Genomic DNA, 18,878 nt, shown 5'->3' with positions numbered 1-18,878 from the left:
GGAGTGCTCTGTCAAGGGGGCGTTGCTCGCCCACCTGCTCCCTGTTGTCGAGATTGGGTCTGAGGAGTTGGCTGCGCCCCCCCCCCCCCCCCCCCCCCAACCCCACCGTCTCCCTCTTTGTCGTCTCTGGACCTGTGTGAAGCCGTCAGCGTCTACCTGCCGGCCTGTCGGCGGAGCCGCCTTGGCTCCGAAACGTGTACAAACTGTTGCCTAATGCCCAAAGTTGTGGCAGTGCAGGTATTGCCTTGGTTGCCTAGTCACAATGACCTGCTACCTAAAGGAGTTTCCTCTCGTCTCAATCTCTAGGAGCTGTGGGATATTCTTGACCTCTTTCACTACCACCCGTACCTTTGGGACTCCTGCTGTTGTCACTGCATCCGCGAAAGACGTGGGAAGGGTGGTGCCGAAGAGCCGTCCAAAGTCTTCCACCAACTAGCGATCCTCTATCTCCAAGCCGGGGAAAAGAAGGGTGACCGGGTGTCGAAGAAACCTGTTGTGGAGTGGCAAATGCCTCCACACTAAAGACATTGTACCAAGGGACCATGTATATGACCCCCTTCATGGATGCATATGGTGAACTGGCAAGTAACTCGCGAGCTGCGTCTGCCGAACTGAGCTGGCGGACCATGAAGATCCCTTGGTCCATTAGGACCGCCTTCACGATTTGCGCTGTGTCGATGTGCAGCGTGGAGTGAAGCCAGTCCCGAAGCTGGGCCTTGGTTGGGGAATGTCCTACAGGCTACTACCTGACCATAAATCGTTGTTTCCTTTAACTCCAGCTCCTTAGCTTGGACAACTAAGAGTTGCTCCTCAGAGAGGACGACGCGCAAGGTGTTTGATTGGGGGGTACTCGTTGAGTGCGCCGGCGTTAGACAAGAGGTTTCCATTGCGCGTCCCTTCTAAGAGAACTACCAATCGCGTCATGGTGCTACCTGAGGGGGGGGGGGGGGAGTTGTTGCAGATAGAGGGAGCAATTGGAGGGTGGGGGGAGTCAATGGCAGGGGGGAGGGGGGGGGCTTGCTATTTTTGGCAGTGGAGGGGGGGGGTTGTATGCCGCGGACGGAAGCAGTGCGCAGCCGGGGGAGGGGAGTCTGGAGCAGAGGGCGGCTTGGCGAGGGGGACAGGGGGGAGACAACAGGGCGGGCGGTGGCCGTTGGGGGGGGGGGGGGGGGGGGGAGACAGCAGGGACAGTAGGGCAGGTGGGGGGGACAATAGTGCGGTCGGGGGTAGTCGCGAAACGGCGGGCCAGATAGGCGGGGGGGAGAGGCGCGAAGGATCTGGGGGTGAGCGCGATCAACGGAGTGGGGGGTCCACGATCAATTTGGGGGGGGGGAGCTTGTGATGTGACAGGTAGCTTGAGCCGTGTTTGTATCCTTTGATACTTACATTTAGGCTTGTGTTTTTCTAAAGGGCTACCATTACAAGGTTTTGGCTAGCCTAGAGGCATTGGTTTTTGGCCTTGTCATAGTGGCTTTAGGTTCTCACGTGGTTCAATCGTGCTTCTTCAATTTGCATGAAGGGTTCCCCTCTCAAGCCCAAGCTTCACTCAGCCAATAATGCTACCATGGAAGGTCGTTCTTGGATACAACACTTTTAGCTAAGGTGTTTATACTTATTCTACCTTAGGTTCTTAGAACATTAGCCGACTTAAGTTCCTCCTCCTTTGGCATGGACGTATGTGGTTTGAGAGGGGTTTGCATTTCCTTCTGGTACATTTTTGTTTTGGTGGACTTCTTTGTTTCTGACTTGGACATCCCTTTCCTTTGTACCTATCCATGTTTTTAGTCTTTCATTGTAGAAGGACACTTAGGTAAGTGAATAATTTCCTCTAAGGGCATTGTTGAAGTGAAACCATGTCGCATGATTATTTCTCTTGTTGCATTTCCTTTGCATAGCATCATATTTTTGACTTGGGCACTTAGATTAATGAAACCTATGATGGTGGCAAGTGAAACTCATGCATTTGTGTATGCATAACTATTCCACTCCTTGCAATATTCACCTCATGGTAACCAAAAAGCTCATTTCGTCTTGGTGAAATGCGAAACCTCGAAACACATGAAACGTTTTGTCTAGTCTCATGAAATAGGGTTACGAAATGAAAAAAAAAAGTGAAATGAAATTTAAGAAAAAAAGGGTTTTCCTTTTTTAAAAAGAACATGGGGGTTGTTTTCCTTTTGCAATTAGCAGTTTTTCCACCCTCTTGTGTGCCCAATCACCTCCTCCATCTTTTTATGCTTTGTTTTGTTTCGTGAAACAAGGTCGCAAAACAAAAAAGTTTTTAAAAGAGTTTCTTTTATTTAAAGTATGCTTGGGCTGTTTTTCTATCACAACCCATATTTTTTTTGTCCTCTTCCTTGCACACACCATCACCTCCTTCTCCTTGTGTGTATCCTCCTCCTCATCCTCGTCCTCCATCTCTTCCTACTCCACCACATCCTCCTCCATCTCCACCTTATCTTCCTTCTCTTTGTCCTTCACCTCTTCCATACACTCCTCGACCTTCCCCTCTAACTTGGATCTCTCACCTCAAGCGAAAATGCCTCCTCACAAAGTTTTCACTCATGAACTTAGTTTCTACTTTCACTTTACATTATGTATAATATGTATGTTGTAGCCTATACATAATGATTTGTGAGTCAGGAATACTAATTTTTAAATCAATAGTTAAAATGGATGTTCTAGTTTTAGGCTTTTGACTTTTGACTCTAGGATCTAGGTGGAATGAACATTTTCATTTTATGGATATGTTTTCTTCCTCTAATAATATTATATATGGATCTATTTTTCCTCTTCTAATATACTAATATATAACATTTTTCGAAACCTTGAAACCTCAAGGTAGCTAACAAAATGAAATGTGAATCTTAACCTTGAAACACGAAACAAGAGGAAATGTTTTGGTGATCCTCCTCGTATATTCTACATTGATACCTTTGCTAGTGGTTTTGTACTTGGGTTTCACTTTTCTATGAATTAATGAGTCATGTGAAAGATTTTAAAGAGGAAAACAAGAACAAAATGGAAAATTTGTCCGCTAGGAGTGTTCCATTGTCGTTATAAGCATTGCAAGCCCTTAGGCAATCCTTTGTGGAATCCTTGGTCCAGTATGTTAATTTCATCCAGGTGGTCATTTCAGGTCACTCAAAAGAAGATATCCGTCATCTCTATGATCTTAATAGGTGCTTGGGTAGTCCATACCCTTGGTCCAATATCTAGTCTCTTTGCAATGGAACCTTTTGGGTCCAATTGAGAGCTTGCTTCTTGTTCCTTTGATCACATTTTCATGAATTTATCACTTTTTTTTGCCTATAAAAATGGTCTCACAAAGAACTACTAAATGATATCCTAGATCTTTGGTAATGCAAGTGGCTTAGAAAGTTCTACAAAAGGGAATCACTTGTCATTGCCTGTTTCATCCCTCATTATCCCTACATCAGTGCTAGCTCTCCTACCACTCCCTATTGCTTATCTCATCATTGCTAGCATCAGCTCTCGCATATCATCATCATCTTGACATGATGCCAAGGATCAGATTTGTGATTGTAGGATTTAGGCTCTACAAGTTAGCCATATATCCAGGCACATTCTTATGGACATGTGAGCATAGATTGTAATCTAGCATGTGAGCATACATTCATGATGTGACATGTCATAGAGGACAGCCTGCAGCACATGATAAGCAACATGGGTGATGGATAGGAGGGAGGTTATCATTAGAAAGCAAAGCATAATAAGATAGATACGTAATGACAAGCTAAAGGTGCCATCATGCTTTCTCATGAATATCTTTCATTTGATATAGTTAGGCTGGTATCACACTCCCATCTCTTAAGATTGTATGCAACTTGTGGACTGTTTCAGGATTTGGTTTATCAAGCTTTGTGTTTGAGCAAGTGATTGATTGACTATAATTTGGTGTAACTTCCACAAATTGGTGAATGCATTGTTGACCTCAGAAAACGGGTTGCTGTTATTGCAAGATTCGTTTGAAATATAGTTTTCTAAAACTCACTCTTCTGTTTGACCAACATGCAGGTTTCCGGAGATGTTGACTGATAGAGTGAGCGCTGAATCTCTGGCTATGGAAAATCATCAAGTAAGTCAAAGTTTCATTTGATATATTCACCTTCTGCCACTGTTGAGTGTTGGTAACTACAGTGACGCATACTTCAAATTAACAATATCAGCTGCTTGCTTTAGGCGTTCCCCCTGTTCCAGGGGGTCCCGTTCCCATTCCCTGTTCTCAGTAACTATGCTTTGTATATTGGATGTTGGAGATGATGTTGATCCGCATAGTGCTTGTACTTATTTTGAGCCTTTTGGGTTTGTTGCTTGAGTTCTTGGTGTATATCCGCTAGGTGTTGAGTTTTATCTTGGGCGATAGGATTCTTTATTTGATTGGAGCGATGTACATTCATCCTTGGATGCTAGCCATAGTTTGCCAAAAAAGGAGTTTACTTGGTATATGTATGGATACTATTATTATAAGCAAACTCTACAAAGGACAAGAGCTCAAACCAATCATTCTGATGGTAGTTGATGATGCAGTGGAGATATGGTTCCAAGGCTTGATTTACCCGTTCTGTTTGACCATCAGTCTGTGGATAATTGATTGTGGATAACTTAACTTGGACTCCAAGGAGGTTGCAAAGGCTCTTTCAAAAACTAGATATGAATTGGGAACCCCGATCACTAATGATGTCGTTTGGGAGTCATGTAATTTGAAAATGTATTTGAGGAAGAGTCTAGTGGCAGTTGGACATGTGATGGTCTTGGTGGTAGGGATGAAATGTGCCATTTTTGTGAACCTATCTACCACAACAAGAATAGAGTCATATTGGTCTGATTTGGAAAGATCTGTCATGAAATCCATGGACAGAGAAGTGGAATGGGCAAGGGTTATAGGAGGCCATGTGGTTTGTGACGAGGTACCTTGGCCTTGTTGCAGGTATCACATGGTTTTATATATTCCTTAACTTCTTTCCACATCTGGGGCCACTAAAAATCTCTTGAAATAAGATATAAGGTCTTATTAACTCCAAAGTGTCCTGTTGTTGGGTTGTCATGGCGTTGTTGGAGTACCTTGAGTCTCGGCTTTCTTGAAGGGATGTAAAGTAGATTTTATAGTATAACAATCCAGTAGTTTTTTGAAACTCACAAACTTCATTTCCTTTTCCCCCTTGATTTTTTCTCTTGATTTTGTTGGCTGAATCATCATGTGGCAAGACTTTATTGATTAACTAGATCAAGGTAGGGTCGTCTTGGTGACAACTGGAGATGACTGCTAGTTGGAGGTGCTGTGACTTGAGTAATATTGCTCATTGTTGATCAAAAGCTTCTTCTCGCTTCTTAGGTGCTAGGTAGGATCTTCTTGATAAGGGATCTGATTGGCATTGTTGGCATCTAGGGCGATAGGTGATGACAAAGTGAAACCTAGATAAGAAGTTATTCCAGCAGGATTGTCTTTGATTGAGGATGCGGGTTGTTACAAAGTATTCTAGATTTTTGTGATTTGTATAAACTATAACTTTATGGGCTCACCCTCTAGGTGATGATGCCAAGTATCAAAGGCATCTACTATGGCAATGAGTTCTTTGTCATGGATATCATAGTTTATCTTTGGAGGGGAGATCTTCCTTAAGTGAAATGCCATTTGATGCATATGACCATCATCTCCATGCTAGGACAAGATGGCTCCTAAGGTATAGTCTGATGCATCGGTCTCCCAGAAAAAGAGCTTGGTAGGATTTGGGTGGACTAGGATTGGGGCAGTAATGAAAGCGGTCGTCAAGGTTTGGAAGACCTTCTCGGCTTTTGGGGTCCATGAGAACTTTAAGTTTCTTGTGAGTTTGGTGAGTGGTATGACTATCTTTGAGTAATCCTTGATAAATATTTTGTAGAAGTTGGCAAAGCCAAGGAAACATGGGACATCGTGGACACATATGGATGTTTGCCAATCAAGAATCGTCTCGATCTTCTTGGGGTCTATGAAGATTCCTCTTTGGGAGACATTGTATCCCAAGAATTCCACTTCTATCTGATGGAAAAAACACTTCTCAAGTTTTGCATATAGTCCTTTTTCTTTGAGCTTTTCCAAAACTAATTTTACATAGTGCTCATACTTCTTTGGATCTTTTAAGAATATCAAGATATTATCCAAGTATATAACTACACAACCATCTAGATGCTCTCGGAAGATATCATTTATCATATGATGAGACACTGCAGGAGCATTGGTGAGATCGAATGACTTAACAACATACTCGAAGTGACCATACCTTGTGTGGAAGGTTGTCTTCCATTCGTCTCCTTCTATGGTCTGTACAAGATTGTGAGCTCCTCGTAGATCGATCTTTGTGAAGATCTTGGCTTTTCCAAGGCATTCAAAGAGCTCTAGTATCAATGACAAAGGGTATTAATTCTTGATTGTTATCTTGTTGAGTCCTTGATAATCCACACACATTCGAAGTGACATGTCTTTCTTCTTCATGAACCGAATTGAGGCTCCAATTGGAAACTTCGAGTGTCTAATGAACCCCTTGGCTAAGTTCTCATCAATGTTCTTGCATAGTTTAGCTAGTTCATCAGGGGATAGCTTGTAGATGGGTCCAAAAGGTGGTTGAGCCTTGTCATGGAGTTCTATAGCACAATCATATGGTTTGTGCTCGGGCAAGAGATTTGCATTCTTTTTTCAAAGATATCTTGGAATTCTTAATATTGGCTTGGTAGCTTGATTGACTCATCCTTACTAGATTCTTGAGTTGGTATATGATATATCATGTAGGTCGGTTCTTGCCTTGTGTGTATAATGGCTTTGGCCCCTAGATATACTAACTTTCCTTGATTTTCACATGTAATCTTTTGCTTAACCCAATCAAATTTTGGGTTGTATTTCTTTAGCCAAGGCATCCCAAGGATGATTGGATTTATGGGACTGGATATGACATTAAATCATACACAAGATTTGTGATTGCCAAGAGCTGCCATGAGTGGTCGGGTTTCCTTGGTAATATCTCTAGATGTTAGAGGTCTTCCATCCACGACTTCAGCTGGTGCAGGATTGGTCTTTTGGAGTTTTGGAATCTGATATCTATTCACAAAGCCATCATCAATGAAACATGCAGAGGCCTTGAAGTCGACTAGGGCTTTAAGAGAAAGGGTTTTTCTCGGTAGGATCATGTGGATTGTGATAAGGAAAGTTTCCATGGGTGTGGTTGGAATCAAGAGACCCTTTCTTATACCAAGGTTCCATTGTACGGTCTCATTCACAACTGGACATTCTTGTTTCCCTACTTGAGGGTGGTTGTAGTAACTCTTGGAGTTCTTGTCCTCTTATTTGGGCAATTTAGGGCGATGTGCCTAGGGTCTCCACAACATAGGCATAGATGATTCTCTCTTTGTTTTTGCTTTTCTTATGGGATCAAGGGCTAGAATTTTGTATTATCTATTTGCATCGGTTCAGGCTTGGTTTCTTCTTTGATTGGAGCTGGGTTTCATCAGTGAGGCCTTAATTCTTCTCGCGTTTCTTGCTTCCTCTCAAACAATCTTTTATCACACCAGATGGCTTACGTGATATAATCGTTGAGTGTTTTTGCCTCAGGCATAGTGAGCATGAGGTCTTTGATATCATCTTGAAGATCCAATTTGAATTGGCTGATAAAATACTGCTCATGCCAAGTGAGGTCATAGATTAATTACCTAAATTCAGGCACATAAGCAGAGGCAAAGTGATTACCTTGTCGTAGCTTCCGAATTTTTGTTTCTCCTACTCAACTAGCATCTGCATCTCCAAATGTGGAAGTGAGCTCACAAAGAAATGCCTCATAGTTATGAAGTACTGGTATATTCTTTTCCAAGATTGGGCCGAACCATGATAAAGCTTTACCATAAAGCAAAGTCCCAATGAATCCCACCTTGGAAGCATCATCTAAATACCTATCTAATCACATGCAGATATAGAGCTTTACTTGTTGCAGGAATCTCTTGAACTTCGAACGGTCACCATTTAACTTCTCTGATATGTTGATTTTGGGTTCTCTTGTTGGGGGTCACACGGAATCATTTGATCACTTCCTCTGTTTTTTTGCGAGTCTCGGATCTAGTCTTGCATCTCTTGAAGCGCAGGGCCTAGATGTATAGGGTGTTCTATTTGAAGGTATACTTGTTTATTCAAGTCTTGAATTTGTTGTTGGAGGTTTTAAAGAGACGATATGATTCTTTCAAGGGTCGCCTCGATTATGCTCAGTAGGGCTAGAAAGTAGTCTTGTTAAATTGTTATAGGAGCACTAGACTCTGCTCGAGAGACTAGACTAGATGCAAGATTTGTTACAAGAATTTTGATTACAAGATAATCCCTCATAGGGGCACAAGGTACAATGATAACTTATCAAGATACGGAAAATTATGGGACTGTAGGTATAGACAAAAGGACTTGATAAGATATGAAGAATCTCACAATCTAGGACTGTAGGTATGGATACAAGATATTAGAATTATAAGATCTCCCTCAACGAGGATGAATAATATACAAGACAGTACTAGACAAGATCTCGTACTACGAGATTACAAGGTAACAAGACAACAGGAGTATAATGGAAGACAAGACAATACTAGATACCATGGCTAGACAAGAACTAGAATTGGAACTCGAAGTTACTTACTTGGAGGTTTGGACTCCTTAAGCTCCCAAAACTAGCATTTGCAAGATTGAGGAGCTCTATAGCAAGTGCCTCCTTTTATAGGTGTGAGAGGGCAGCTAAAGATCTGCTAGAATGTTCCATGATGACATCATCAATGATGCATGCGATAACACGGCATATCTTCTAGAAGGTTCTATGATGACATGGGTTGGTTCGCATGGTTGGATAGAGAATGTCCTGTTAAGGGTACGTTTGCATGGGGTGTGGATTCATATAGCATGAGCTAGAATTAATACGTACACTTGATCATGGCATATTTGTCAGAGTGCAGCGGTGCGGAAGCATAGGACTGAGAGAGAGAGAACGCAGAGAGAGAAGAGAGAGAAAGAGACAGTGGAAGATGAAGATCTGCTGTATAAAATGTGCTGAATACAAAGATATGTAGATATATACACGGGCGCAGTGCGCTGGACTGCGTGTCTCCACATTGACGATGCAACCTACTGTTCACCTCGAAGTGCGCTGCAGTCTGTACTGTCTCCTGTCAGAAATCTGCGAACAGAGACGGAATCTGCGTGTGTCACCGGTCTGTAATCTGCGAGCAGAGAAGTGTAGGAGACTGCTGGAGATGTCGGCTATTTATAGCCAGAATCTGACAAAAAACAGGGCGCAGAAAATATCTTGTCGGCCGCATTAAATGCAGCCGACTGCCTGCACAGGTCGGACTGCTAACACCTCCTCTCAGAGCCGAGGCAGGGCAGAAGCCTGAGGGATCTGGAATGTCTCCGAAGAAGAGCCTGGGGAAGTGCCTTCGTAAACAAATCCGCAAGATTGTCCTTCGTCTTGCAGTACTCCACAGTGATGGTCTCATCCAGAAGCTTCTCTCTGATGAAGTGATACTGGATCTCTATGTGCTTCGTCCGGGCATGAAAAACAGGGTTCTGTGCCAAGGCAATGCAACTCATTGTCACATTGCAGCAAAGTAGGACGAGTCTGGGGGCACCCAAGCTCCTCCAATAATCTCCGAAGCCACATAGCCTCACATGTGGTGGAAGACGCGGCCCGATACTCCGCCTCAGTAGACGAAAGGGCTACCGTGGGATGCTTCTTGCTACTCCATGAGAGAACACCTGCACCCAAGGTAAAAGAGTAACCTGTAGTAGACCGCCTGTGGTCCACATCACCGGCCCAATCCGAGTCGCTCCAACCTGCAAGGACAAGATCTGAACCATCTGTCCCTACGAGATAATGAATCCCTAAATCAAACGTCCCCCTCAAATACCGAAGTATCCTCTGAGCAGCCTGCCAATGCACCGTCTTAGGTTCACTCATGAACCTTGCCAAGAGCCCAACAGCAAAACAAAGATCAACCCTAGTGTTGAGAAGCCAAATCAAGGATCCAATCGACTGACGATAGCGGGAAGCATCCGCCATTGGAGAAGCTGAATGGGAAGTGGCCTTCCAATTCGGATCCATAGAAGTAGAAAGGGCCCGACAATCCTCCATCTCAAAAGACACCAAGAGCTCCTGTACATATCTCTGTTGAGAGATGAAGATCCCCCTCTGAGACTGATAAATCGCATGGCCCAAAAAGAAATGGAGTAGACCCAAGTCCGTCATCTCGAACGTCCGATGTAAAGCTGACTTCGTCTCTTGGACCTGCTGTGCATCATCACCTGTGACAATCAAATCATCAACATATAAGACAAAAAGCACACAACCATCCTCGGAAGTGTGAACATAAAGTTGCGGATCGGCCTTGGAACGCCGATATCCCAACTGAGACTAGAGGAACGAATCAATCTTCTCGTTCCATGCACGCAGAGCTTGCTTGAGGCCATACAAGGTCTTCTTCAACTTGTAGACTTTCCCATCTGAAGATCCAAAGCCAAGAGACTGCTCAACATAGATCTCCTCCTTCAAATCACCATTGAGAAAGGCCGACTTCACATCCAACTGGTAAACAGGCCATCTCCTATCGCCAGCCAAGGCAAGAACAGCTCTAATGGTCACCATATGAGCTGTGGGGGCAAAAGTATCATGACAGTCAATCCCTGGGCGTTGTGCAAAACCTTTAGCAACAAGGCGAGCCTTGTGCTTATCCAAAGAACCATCGCTAAGGTATTTGGTCTTGAAGATCCACTTGACGCCAATCACCTTCTTATTCGGGGGGCGGGGCACGAGTGACCAAGTGCCATTCCTCTCAATAGCCTCCAACTCGGCTTCCATAGCTTTCTTCCATGGTGCGGACTGTAAAGCCTCCTTCACGGAGGTGGATTCTCGATCCTGCATAACACGGGTCATCAAACAATAGTTAGAGCAAACAAGCTCCGTAGAATGTGCCTGGTGCCGTCGTGACCGCCGCGGACCATCCTGCGGTCCCCACTTCTCAGGAACCCCCTCGATCCTTGAATCACGGAGTGTGTCACGGGCCCAGCGAGGAGGAGGCCGAACCTTCCCTCGTCTCTCTCCATCAGCAGAAGACTCTGGAATATCCACCGGTGGTAACTCCTCAGGGGTGACTGGTGGAACGGTAAACTCTGTGTCAGAAACAGAATCATAATCAAAAGGCACGGGCTCCAGTGGAACTGTAGAAGGAGCCCAACTCTCCCCTGGATCTCCAAGAACGGGATGCTCCTCACCTGATGATATGGCCGGAACCTCCACAAACCACACATCGCGGCTAGCGTACACATCCCGCTTAATGGGATCATACAATCGATAGCCTTGGGACTGGGAGCTGTAGCCAACAAATACCTGTCTTCGGGAAGCTGCTTCAAATTTATCACGGTGAGCCTTGGGAATGTGAACATAGGCATCACACCCAAAGACCCTAAAGTAAGAAACATCTGGCTTCGTCCCAAAGTAAGCCTCAAACGGGGTCATCCCTTCCACGGCCGAAGTAGGGGATCGATTAAGGATGTGGATTGCAGTAGCCACAGCCTCGGCCCACAGAACCTGAGGGGTCTGTCGGTTCTCCATCATGGTGCGCGCCATCTCGATCACACTGCGGTTCTTCCGTTCAAGAATGCCATTTTCTTGAGGAGTGTTGGTATTGGCAAACTCCTGGTGAATTCCTTTATCTGCACAAAACTGAGCAAACTCATTAGAAACAAATTCACTGCCCTTGTCGGATCGCAAGATCTTCAATTGCCGGCCCGATTGGTTCTCCTCAAAGAGAAGCCAATCCTTGAAGTGTGAGAAAGCTTCTGACTTTAATGCCAAAAAATAGGCCCATGTCATCTTGCTGTAGTCGTTTACGATCAGCATGAAGTACGAGCTCCCGCGCAAGGACTCATTTCTCATAGGGCCACATAGATCCGTAGATACAAGCTCTATCGGTGAAGTAGACCGCCGCGAAGCAGTGTGGGGAATGGCATCCCTATGCTGCTTTCCCCAAATGCAGGAGACACATGGCTGCTGGCTCACCACTATATCCGGTAACCCTCGAACAAGCTGTCCACGTGACGCCCTCCGAAGATAATCATAGTTCAGGTGACCAAACTGAGCATGCCATAACTCTGATTGTGACTGAGAGGTAAGAAGAAGAGTAGAGAGGGCGGTGGAAGACTTCAATTTATAAATGCCGTTCTCCTCATATCCGGATGATAGAACCTTCCTCGATCCACGATCAAGGACTCGCACCGTAGTACTGTCAAACTCCACCAAAAGGCCAAGGGAGCAAATCTTATGAACTGACAGGAGATGGTACCCTAAGCCTGGTACATGCAAAACCTCTGAGGTATGGGTACCACCTCGTCCATCTGGAATGAGCTGCATCTTACCCCGACCTGCAATAGATACTGAAGAGCTATCTCCAATGAGAATCTGCCCACGCGAGGGTCGCAACTGGGGAACACCATCTGATGAAGGAGTCATGTGCCGGGAGGCACCACTATCAACGATCCACTCTCGAGCCTGGGGAGCCGTCATCGCAGCATCAGAAGCATTCGGTGAAGCGTCCTCAATGACAGCTAGATGAAGAAATGCAGCTGATGAGGGTGCAGCCACCGCTCCAGAATCCTTGGTGTCCTTCTTGGCTTTGTCAGGGCAATCCTTCTTCCAATGGCCAGTCTTTCCACAAATATGGCATGTGGAGTCTTTGTCCTTGTCCTTCTTGGATTTGGTATCCCCCTTCTTCTTCTTTTGGTCCTTCCCCTTCTTCTGAGAGGCTTGACCTATCAACGCCTCCCACTTGGAAGCATTCTGTTCCTTTAACTGTTCCTCTTGGTCCAAGACCATAGGAACCAACTCTTCCCACCGAAGAGTAGACTCTCGCCCCGAAGCAATAAGGGCAGAGTAAAATGTACCGAATCGTGGCGGCAACTGGGATCACGGCTGTAGTACATGATAGAAATAGAAAGGAACGAATCCTAGCATTCAGTTTGTCTCAATGAGACTGAGCCTTGGCCAACTCCGCACGAGCATCGGAAGAGAGTTTGGACTCATCTCTCACCGAAGGCCGGTCGATCTCCTCCTGTACTAGCTCCGCCAAATCATAGGACTCAAGGATGGCCAACATCATGACGCGCCAAATGCGGTAGTTGTCGCCGTCGAGCTTCTGATCTGCGGGAAGAGCCGGTAAGACAGGCACCTTCCGGTCCATAATCGACTGGAACTCCAAGTCAATCTCTGTAGACATCTTCACCTGTTATGCCTTAACAAACACAAAAGCAGCCCCCTCTGACTGGGAAAACTCAGCCTGCTAAGGCTCTTCCGTGTCCTGAACCTTCTTCACCCGCCGGAGGCGATGAAAAAGCAAAACCTGCACTTGTAGGCTGAAAACTCAAACTTCCTCCGCGTCAAACAACAGTAAACAGCAGCAAATCCACCACCTGGACTCCTTTCCTGCGCGCCCACACTCGCTTCAGCCTTGTTCCAAGGCGCAGCCCTCCTGTCTTCCCTTAAACGCAAAAAACGCAAATTTGTGTCGCGATAGAAACTCCTCTTCAAGTTGATTCTGCGCTCAATCAGCCCTCTAACACTGCTCTGATACTATGTCAGAGTGCAGCAGTGCGGAAGCATAGGACTGAGAGAGAGAGAACGCAGAGAGAGAAAGAGACAGTGGAAGATGAAGATCTGCTGTATAAAGTGTGCTGAATACAAAGATATGCAGATATATACACGGGCGCAGTGCGTTGGACTGCGTGTCTCCACCTCGACGATGCAACCTGCTGTTCACCTCGAAGTCCGCTGCAGTCTGCACTGTCTCCTGTCAGAAATCTGCGAACAGAGACGGAATCTGCGCGTGTCACCGGTCTGTAATCTGTGAGCAGAGAAGTGTAGGAGACCGCTGGAGATGTTGGCTATTTATAGCCAGAATCTGACAAAAAACAGGGCGCAGAAAATATCCTGTCGGGCCGACTGCCTGCACAGGTCGGACGTCCAACTGTGCAGTCCGACTGCACTGGCCTGACCAGCCTGGCTGTGATCTGTAACAATATCTGTGACACCTTGGATGTAGCAATTGCAATGCTGATGGAGCAAGGTATTTTCATGGTTTGCCTCATCTCCGCAGATGTAGCACAAGAGCTTGTTGACAGCTTCCTTGTGGTGTTCACAAAGAGGTTCATCTCTGTGGTCATGTTGTACAATGGCTTCACAGCCTCCACCTTTGGATCTCAAAACAGGTTTCCTATTACTCTCTTTCCAAATCTAGGCAATAACAATGTTGCCCAATTGTGGGGACTTCAATTTTTGGCATGGTACTTTAGGCCATATCAGCTAAGAAACGCGTTTCTTTCAGTTTGAAACTTATGAAACGTTTCTAAGAGTAAAAAATGTGGGTTTTTTTTTTTGTGACTTGGAACCCAAAACATGGTTTTTTTGACAAAAATAGTTGGGCAATGTTAAACATGATAATGATGATGTGTAATGACTCCACAAGAGACTGATTTTTTTGTGATTTTGTTTAGTTATTGGACTTTGTCAATCTAGTGTTTAGTCTTATCTTGAGAGTTGATTATTATATGACTTTAGTCTCATTTATGAGCTATTTATGATATATTATGATTCATTCTCAATTTTGACAATTGTTTTGAAATGAGAATCATGATGTTGCAACTTGACTTAGTCCATATTGTAGATAGCTTTTCTTTGCATGATATATATGAATCATAATGTTTGAGTTCTAAACCATAGTACAGCTTATCCAAAGACCAACTTTGACATAAGTGACAAGTCAATAATGAAGCATGGATATGTAATGTATTATTCTCAATTGACTCTATTATCACTCAAGCTCGATTGACCATTCTTTGTTTAAAAGAGAGTTCCATAGAGGTTTAGAACCTCTTTCCCTAGTCAAAACTATTAAAAATCCCTATATAAAAAAACCCAAGTTTCTTATTTTACCCCCTCTCGAAAGAAACTTACGAAACACGTTTCTAACATTTCGTTTCTAAACGTTTTGACATTTCTGGCTGCTATACTTCTGACATCTTTTGCAGATGTAGTAGTGGCAGCAGCAAGGTGTATCAAAGGTACAAGTGGTAGTGGCAAATGTCAAGAAATCACCCAACATATGGGAGATTGAAGCCAGCAATTCCTTAGTTGGCCATGGCCCAGCAGATCATCGCACAGAGCTGCTTGACAAGTGCCTCAGAGGCCATGCTTTTGGATATCATGCTGCAGAGTGAACTCGGTTTGGGCATAAGCTTGCTCAATAGGAGACTGATTGCCAGATGGAGCCACAACCTACAATGGACAATGATAGATGAGCGAGAGTCCATTATTGCTGCAGCAGGGGCCAGGTAGCTTCCTAGCAGTGCCCCCACACATTCCCTCCCCCCCACCCCCTTCCCCAAAAAAAAAAACAAAACAAAAAAAACAGCTCGCATGGGCAGTCTAGGGAGAGCACACCTGTAATGGAAACGTCTAGTTTGACACCTATGTGATCTACCTGTGCATGCCAGTCATGGTCTTGTTCAAGAGTTTCAAACAATCCTTGCCTGGTGACAGTTGCAAGAGTGTCTTCATTCCACCTTGTGCATTGGTGTATGCATAGTAAATGCAATGCTGACGGAGCAAGGTATTTTCATGGTTTGCCTCGTCTCTGCAGACGTAGCACAAGAGCTTGTTGACAGCTCCCTCGTGGTGTTCACAAAGAGGTTCATCTCTATGGTCATGCTGTACAATGGCTTCACAGTCTCCACCTTTGGATCTCAAAACAGGTTTCCTATCACTCTCCTCTTTCCAAGCCTGGCAGTAACAATGTTGCCCAATTGTGGGGACTTCAATTTTTGGCACGGTACTTCTGGCATCTTTTGCAGATGTAGTAGCAGTAGCAGGGTGTATCAAAGGTACATGTGGTAGTGGCAAATGTCAAGAAATCACCCAACATATTGGATATTGAAGCTAGCAATTCCTTAGTTATCCAGGGCCCAGCAGATGATTGTCACAGAGCTGCTTGACAAGTGCCTCAGAGACCATGCTTTTGGCTATCAGGCTGCAGAGTGAACTCGGTTTGGCCATAAGCTCACTCAATAGGAAATTGATTGCCAGATGGAGCCACTACCTACAATGGACAATGATAGATGCTTTTGGATATCAGGATGCAGAGTGAACTCGGTTTGGGCATAAGCTTGCTCAATAGGAGATTGATTGCCAGATGGAGCCACAACCTACAGTGGGCAATGATAGATGAGCGAGAGTCCATCATTGCTGCAGCAGGGCCAGGTAGCTCCCTAGCAGACCTAGTCAAGAGAGGGCACCCGCCCCGCGCCCCCCCCCCCAGCCCCCCCCCCCCCCCCCCCCCCCACACCAAATTACAACCCCCCTCACTTAGATTCTGTATACAATACTGAATCATGTGCAATATGTGTTTTGTTGTGGCCCATGGGACTTAAAAAGTACATTTATATGTATAAAACATTTCAATAATCTATATTATCCAAACCTGCACCATTTTGATAACTCGTATTGTATATGTGCTGAAACATTTGGCAAACACTATTACCAAACTCGTACTGGAGCTTGTTGTGTTAGTTCGTTGTGGATTTATTATTTTTGCTAGATACATACTTACATTCTGTATATGCTAAGACAAGTTCTAACATTGTACAAAGTATTGGTGCAACATAGTCATAATCTTAAAAGGTGGGTAATAGCTATTGTAATTTTGGTTTTGCTTTTAGTTTGTGTTGTTGATTTTTTTGTTTGCTGACAATCTTCTTCTAGACACAAGAAAAGAAGTCTTCGTTTATTCTTCCCCCTTTCTTTGACCCTTTCTCATTGGACTTATGGAAATGTGTGTTTTGTGTTGATCCTCGTGCCTAAGTTGTATGGACTTCTTTGGGCAGTATGGCATATCTCCACAAAAGTTTTGCGAGAACACCCTATTGTCAAGCTTTTTCAGAGTTCTCACAACTAGTCCTGATAGAAACAAAAAGGTGACGTTGATTTCTATTTGAGATAGCATGGTTTTGAAGGTTATTGTAAAAATATTGTTCATCTCAGCAAGAGGGAATCAGTTGAAAATGGTTTTTTTGTTTTCTCAACATACAAGTACCTGTTGAGAGAAATCAAAGAAGATTGATGTTAATCAATGGGGAATAAGTTGTTAACAGTTATTATAATCCCTGAGCTGTGTTATATCCTTGTTCATGGTTGAGGGACTCATGAATGTAGGGTGTAGAATCCTTCCCCACCTAGTAGTGGTGTGTTGTTTTGAGTTTTTTCTAGTTCCTCTTGTTGCTTGATTGGTGTGTGTGACCATCTCATGCAAAATATATGTAAACCACAGATTTATGTGTCTACCGTGGAAGGCCGCAAATATCCTGTCACAGGTGTTCAATGGCATCCAGAGGTATATCATGTGTCATGAAATAGGGTGGCTCAAAAATTCACTTTGGTTGGTTGAACTCATCCATTGCTTCATGGATAATGTAGAAAAATGCATTTGAATGGGGACTTTCCACAATTCCTCATTCTGGAGAAGCTATTCAATTGACTCAAAGTGTTGCAAACTTTCTTGTCAGGTAGTATATTGCAGAGTATGATTTCTTTCTGGTCTCCTGGCTACAGAAGCTTTCAAAAATTTTATTGCTTTGTCCTATTACAGTGAAGCAAGGAGGTCTTGCCATAGGCCTAGCAAGGAAGAGGAGGAGCAGTTTCTCATCTACAATTATTCTCCCTTCTACACAGGCAAAGATGGGTATGGTCTTATCTACCCTTGGTTATCTACCCATGGAGGGATGTGTGGTGGATCTACATATTTAACTGCAATATCACTCATCTCACATGTATGAGACTTTTTGCATATTGCAACATGCTCGTATTTTATTCTGCAGAATACAGCAAGTTCAATGCCAATCAGGTTATGCCAGAGTGTCTTTCCACAATAATGGCTTGTCTGTCTCTGTTCCCTTGCAATTGTTGATTTAATAAGGGGGAGGGAAGTAGGGAGGGAGAGGAGTCCTGACAGCATGGACAATTTTTTTTTACAGCCTGAAAATTCACTAAGAACTGACTCTTGGACAGTATCAATCTTGCAACTTCTAGCCTGCTGAGTAGGTATACAATACAGTAGCTTTGCATATTACAACATGCTCGTATTTTATTCTGCAGAATACAGCAAGTTCAATGCCAATCAGGTTATGCAGAGCGTCTTTCCACAATAATGGCTTGTCTGTCTCTGTCCCCTTGCAATTGTTGATTTAATAAGGGGGAGGGAAGTAGGGAGGGAGAGGAATCCTGACAGCATGGACAATTTTGTTTTACAGCCTGAAAATTCACTAAGAACTGCCTCTTGGACAGTATCAGTCTTGCAACTTCTAGCCTGCTGAGTAGGTATACAATACAGTAGCGAATGCAAGCTTGTTTGAAAACCTTGTACCTACTTGATAACCAGCATGTCTGTCAATTCATTAGACCGCCCCTGTAATCTTTGACATTGGTCTTTATATGTATGTCCTATGTGCACCCTTTCTTTTTTAATTTTGTATGCTTGTCATTTCCTTTTTCATATGAAAAAACCCTCAAATAGTCCCAGTCTTATTAGGCAAAAACCCTAATTTGAAACTCCAGAAACTATGCTGCATTCTATTTTGTATCCTTAGACCCCCTATACATACCAAGAACAAATCATTCGTAAAATTCTCTCTTGGAAAATGTAGGGCAAACAAAAGCCAAGTAACTGATGCTATCAATAAAAAAAGATTCACAAAACATTTTGAGAGGACTTAAAAGAGAAGAATCACATAGTGGGGGGCATACAATGGTGCTGGATGTGTGGGT

At 44.1% G+C, this 18,878-nt stretch overlaps 1 protein-coding gene across 34 annotated transcripts in view; it reads left to right on the top strand.

Annotated features, from left to right (window-relative positions):
• Positions 1 to 18,878, top strand: part of LOC148019225 (gamma-glutamyl hydrolase 1-like) — a 94,624-nt gene that overhangs the window by 75,318 nt on the left and 428 nt on the right. For 9 of the 34 annotated variants that reach the window (XM_087660815.1, XM_087660817.1, XM_087660784.1 and 6 more), the window contains 6 exons: positions 4,039 to 4,099; positions 16,943 to 17,032; positions 17,386 to 17,448; positions 17,532 to 17,620; positions 17,704 to 17,884; positions 18,089 to 18,155. In XM_087660815.1, the coding sequence (XP_087516941.1) occupies positions 4,039 to 4,099; positions 16,943 to 17,032; positions 17,386 to 17,448; positions 17,532 to 17,620; positions 17,704 to 17,884; positions 18,089 to 18,151 (547 nt within the window). In that variant the 3' untranslated portion in view covers positions 18,152 to 18,155. Of the gene's footprint in view, positions 1 to 4,038; positions 4,100 to 16,942; positions 17,033 to 17,385; positions 17,449 to 17,531; positions 17,621 to 17,703; positions 17,885 to 17,932; positions 18,042 to 18,088; positions 18,156 to 18,209; positions 18,313 to 18,364; positions 18,432 to 18,878 lie in introns of those variants that run through there. The other 25 variants (XM_087660800.1, XM_087660814.1, XM_087660802.1 and 22 more) reach the window with 24 other exon arrangements.

Source organism: Lygodium microphyllum, chromosome 20, assembly GCF_053477565.2.
Source record: "Lygodium microphyllum isolate KBCC chromosome 20, Lygodium_microphyllum_v1.1.10, whole genome shotgun sequence".
NCBI lineage: Eukaryota > Viridiplantae > Streptophyta > Polypodiopsida > Schizaeales > Lygodiaceae > Lygodium > Lygodium microphyllum.
Note: the sequence above shows the minus strand (reverse complement) of the source record. Positions and strands in the feature narration are given on the sequence as shown.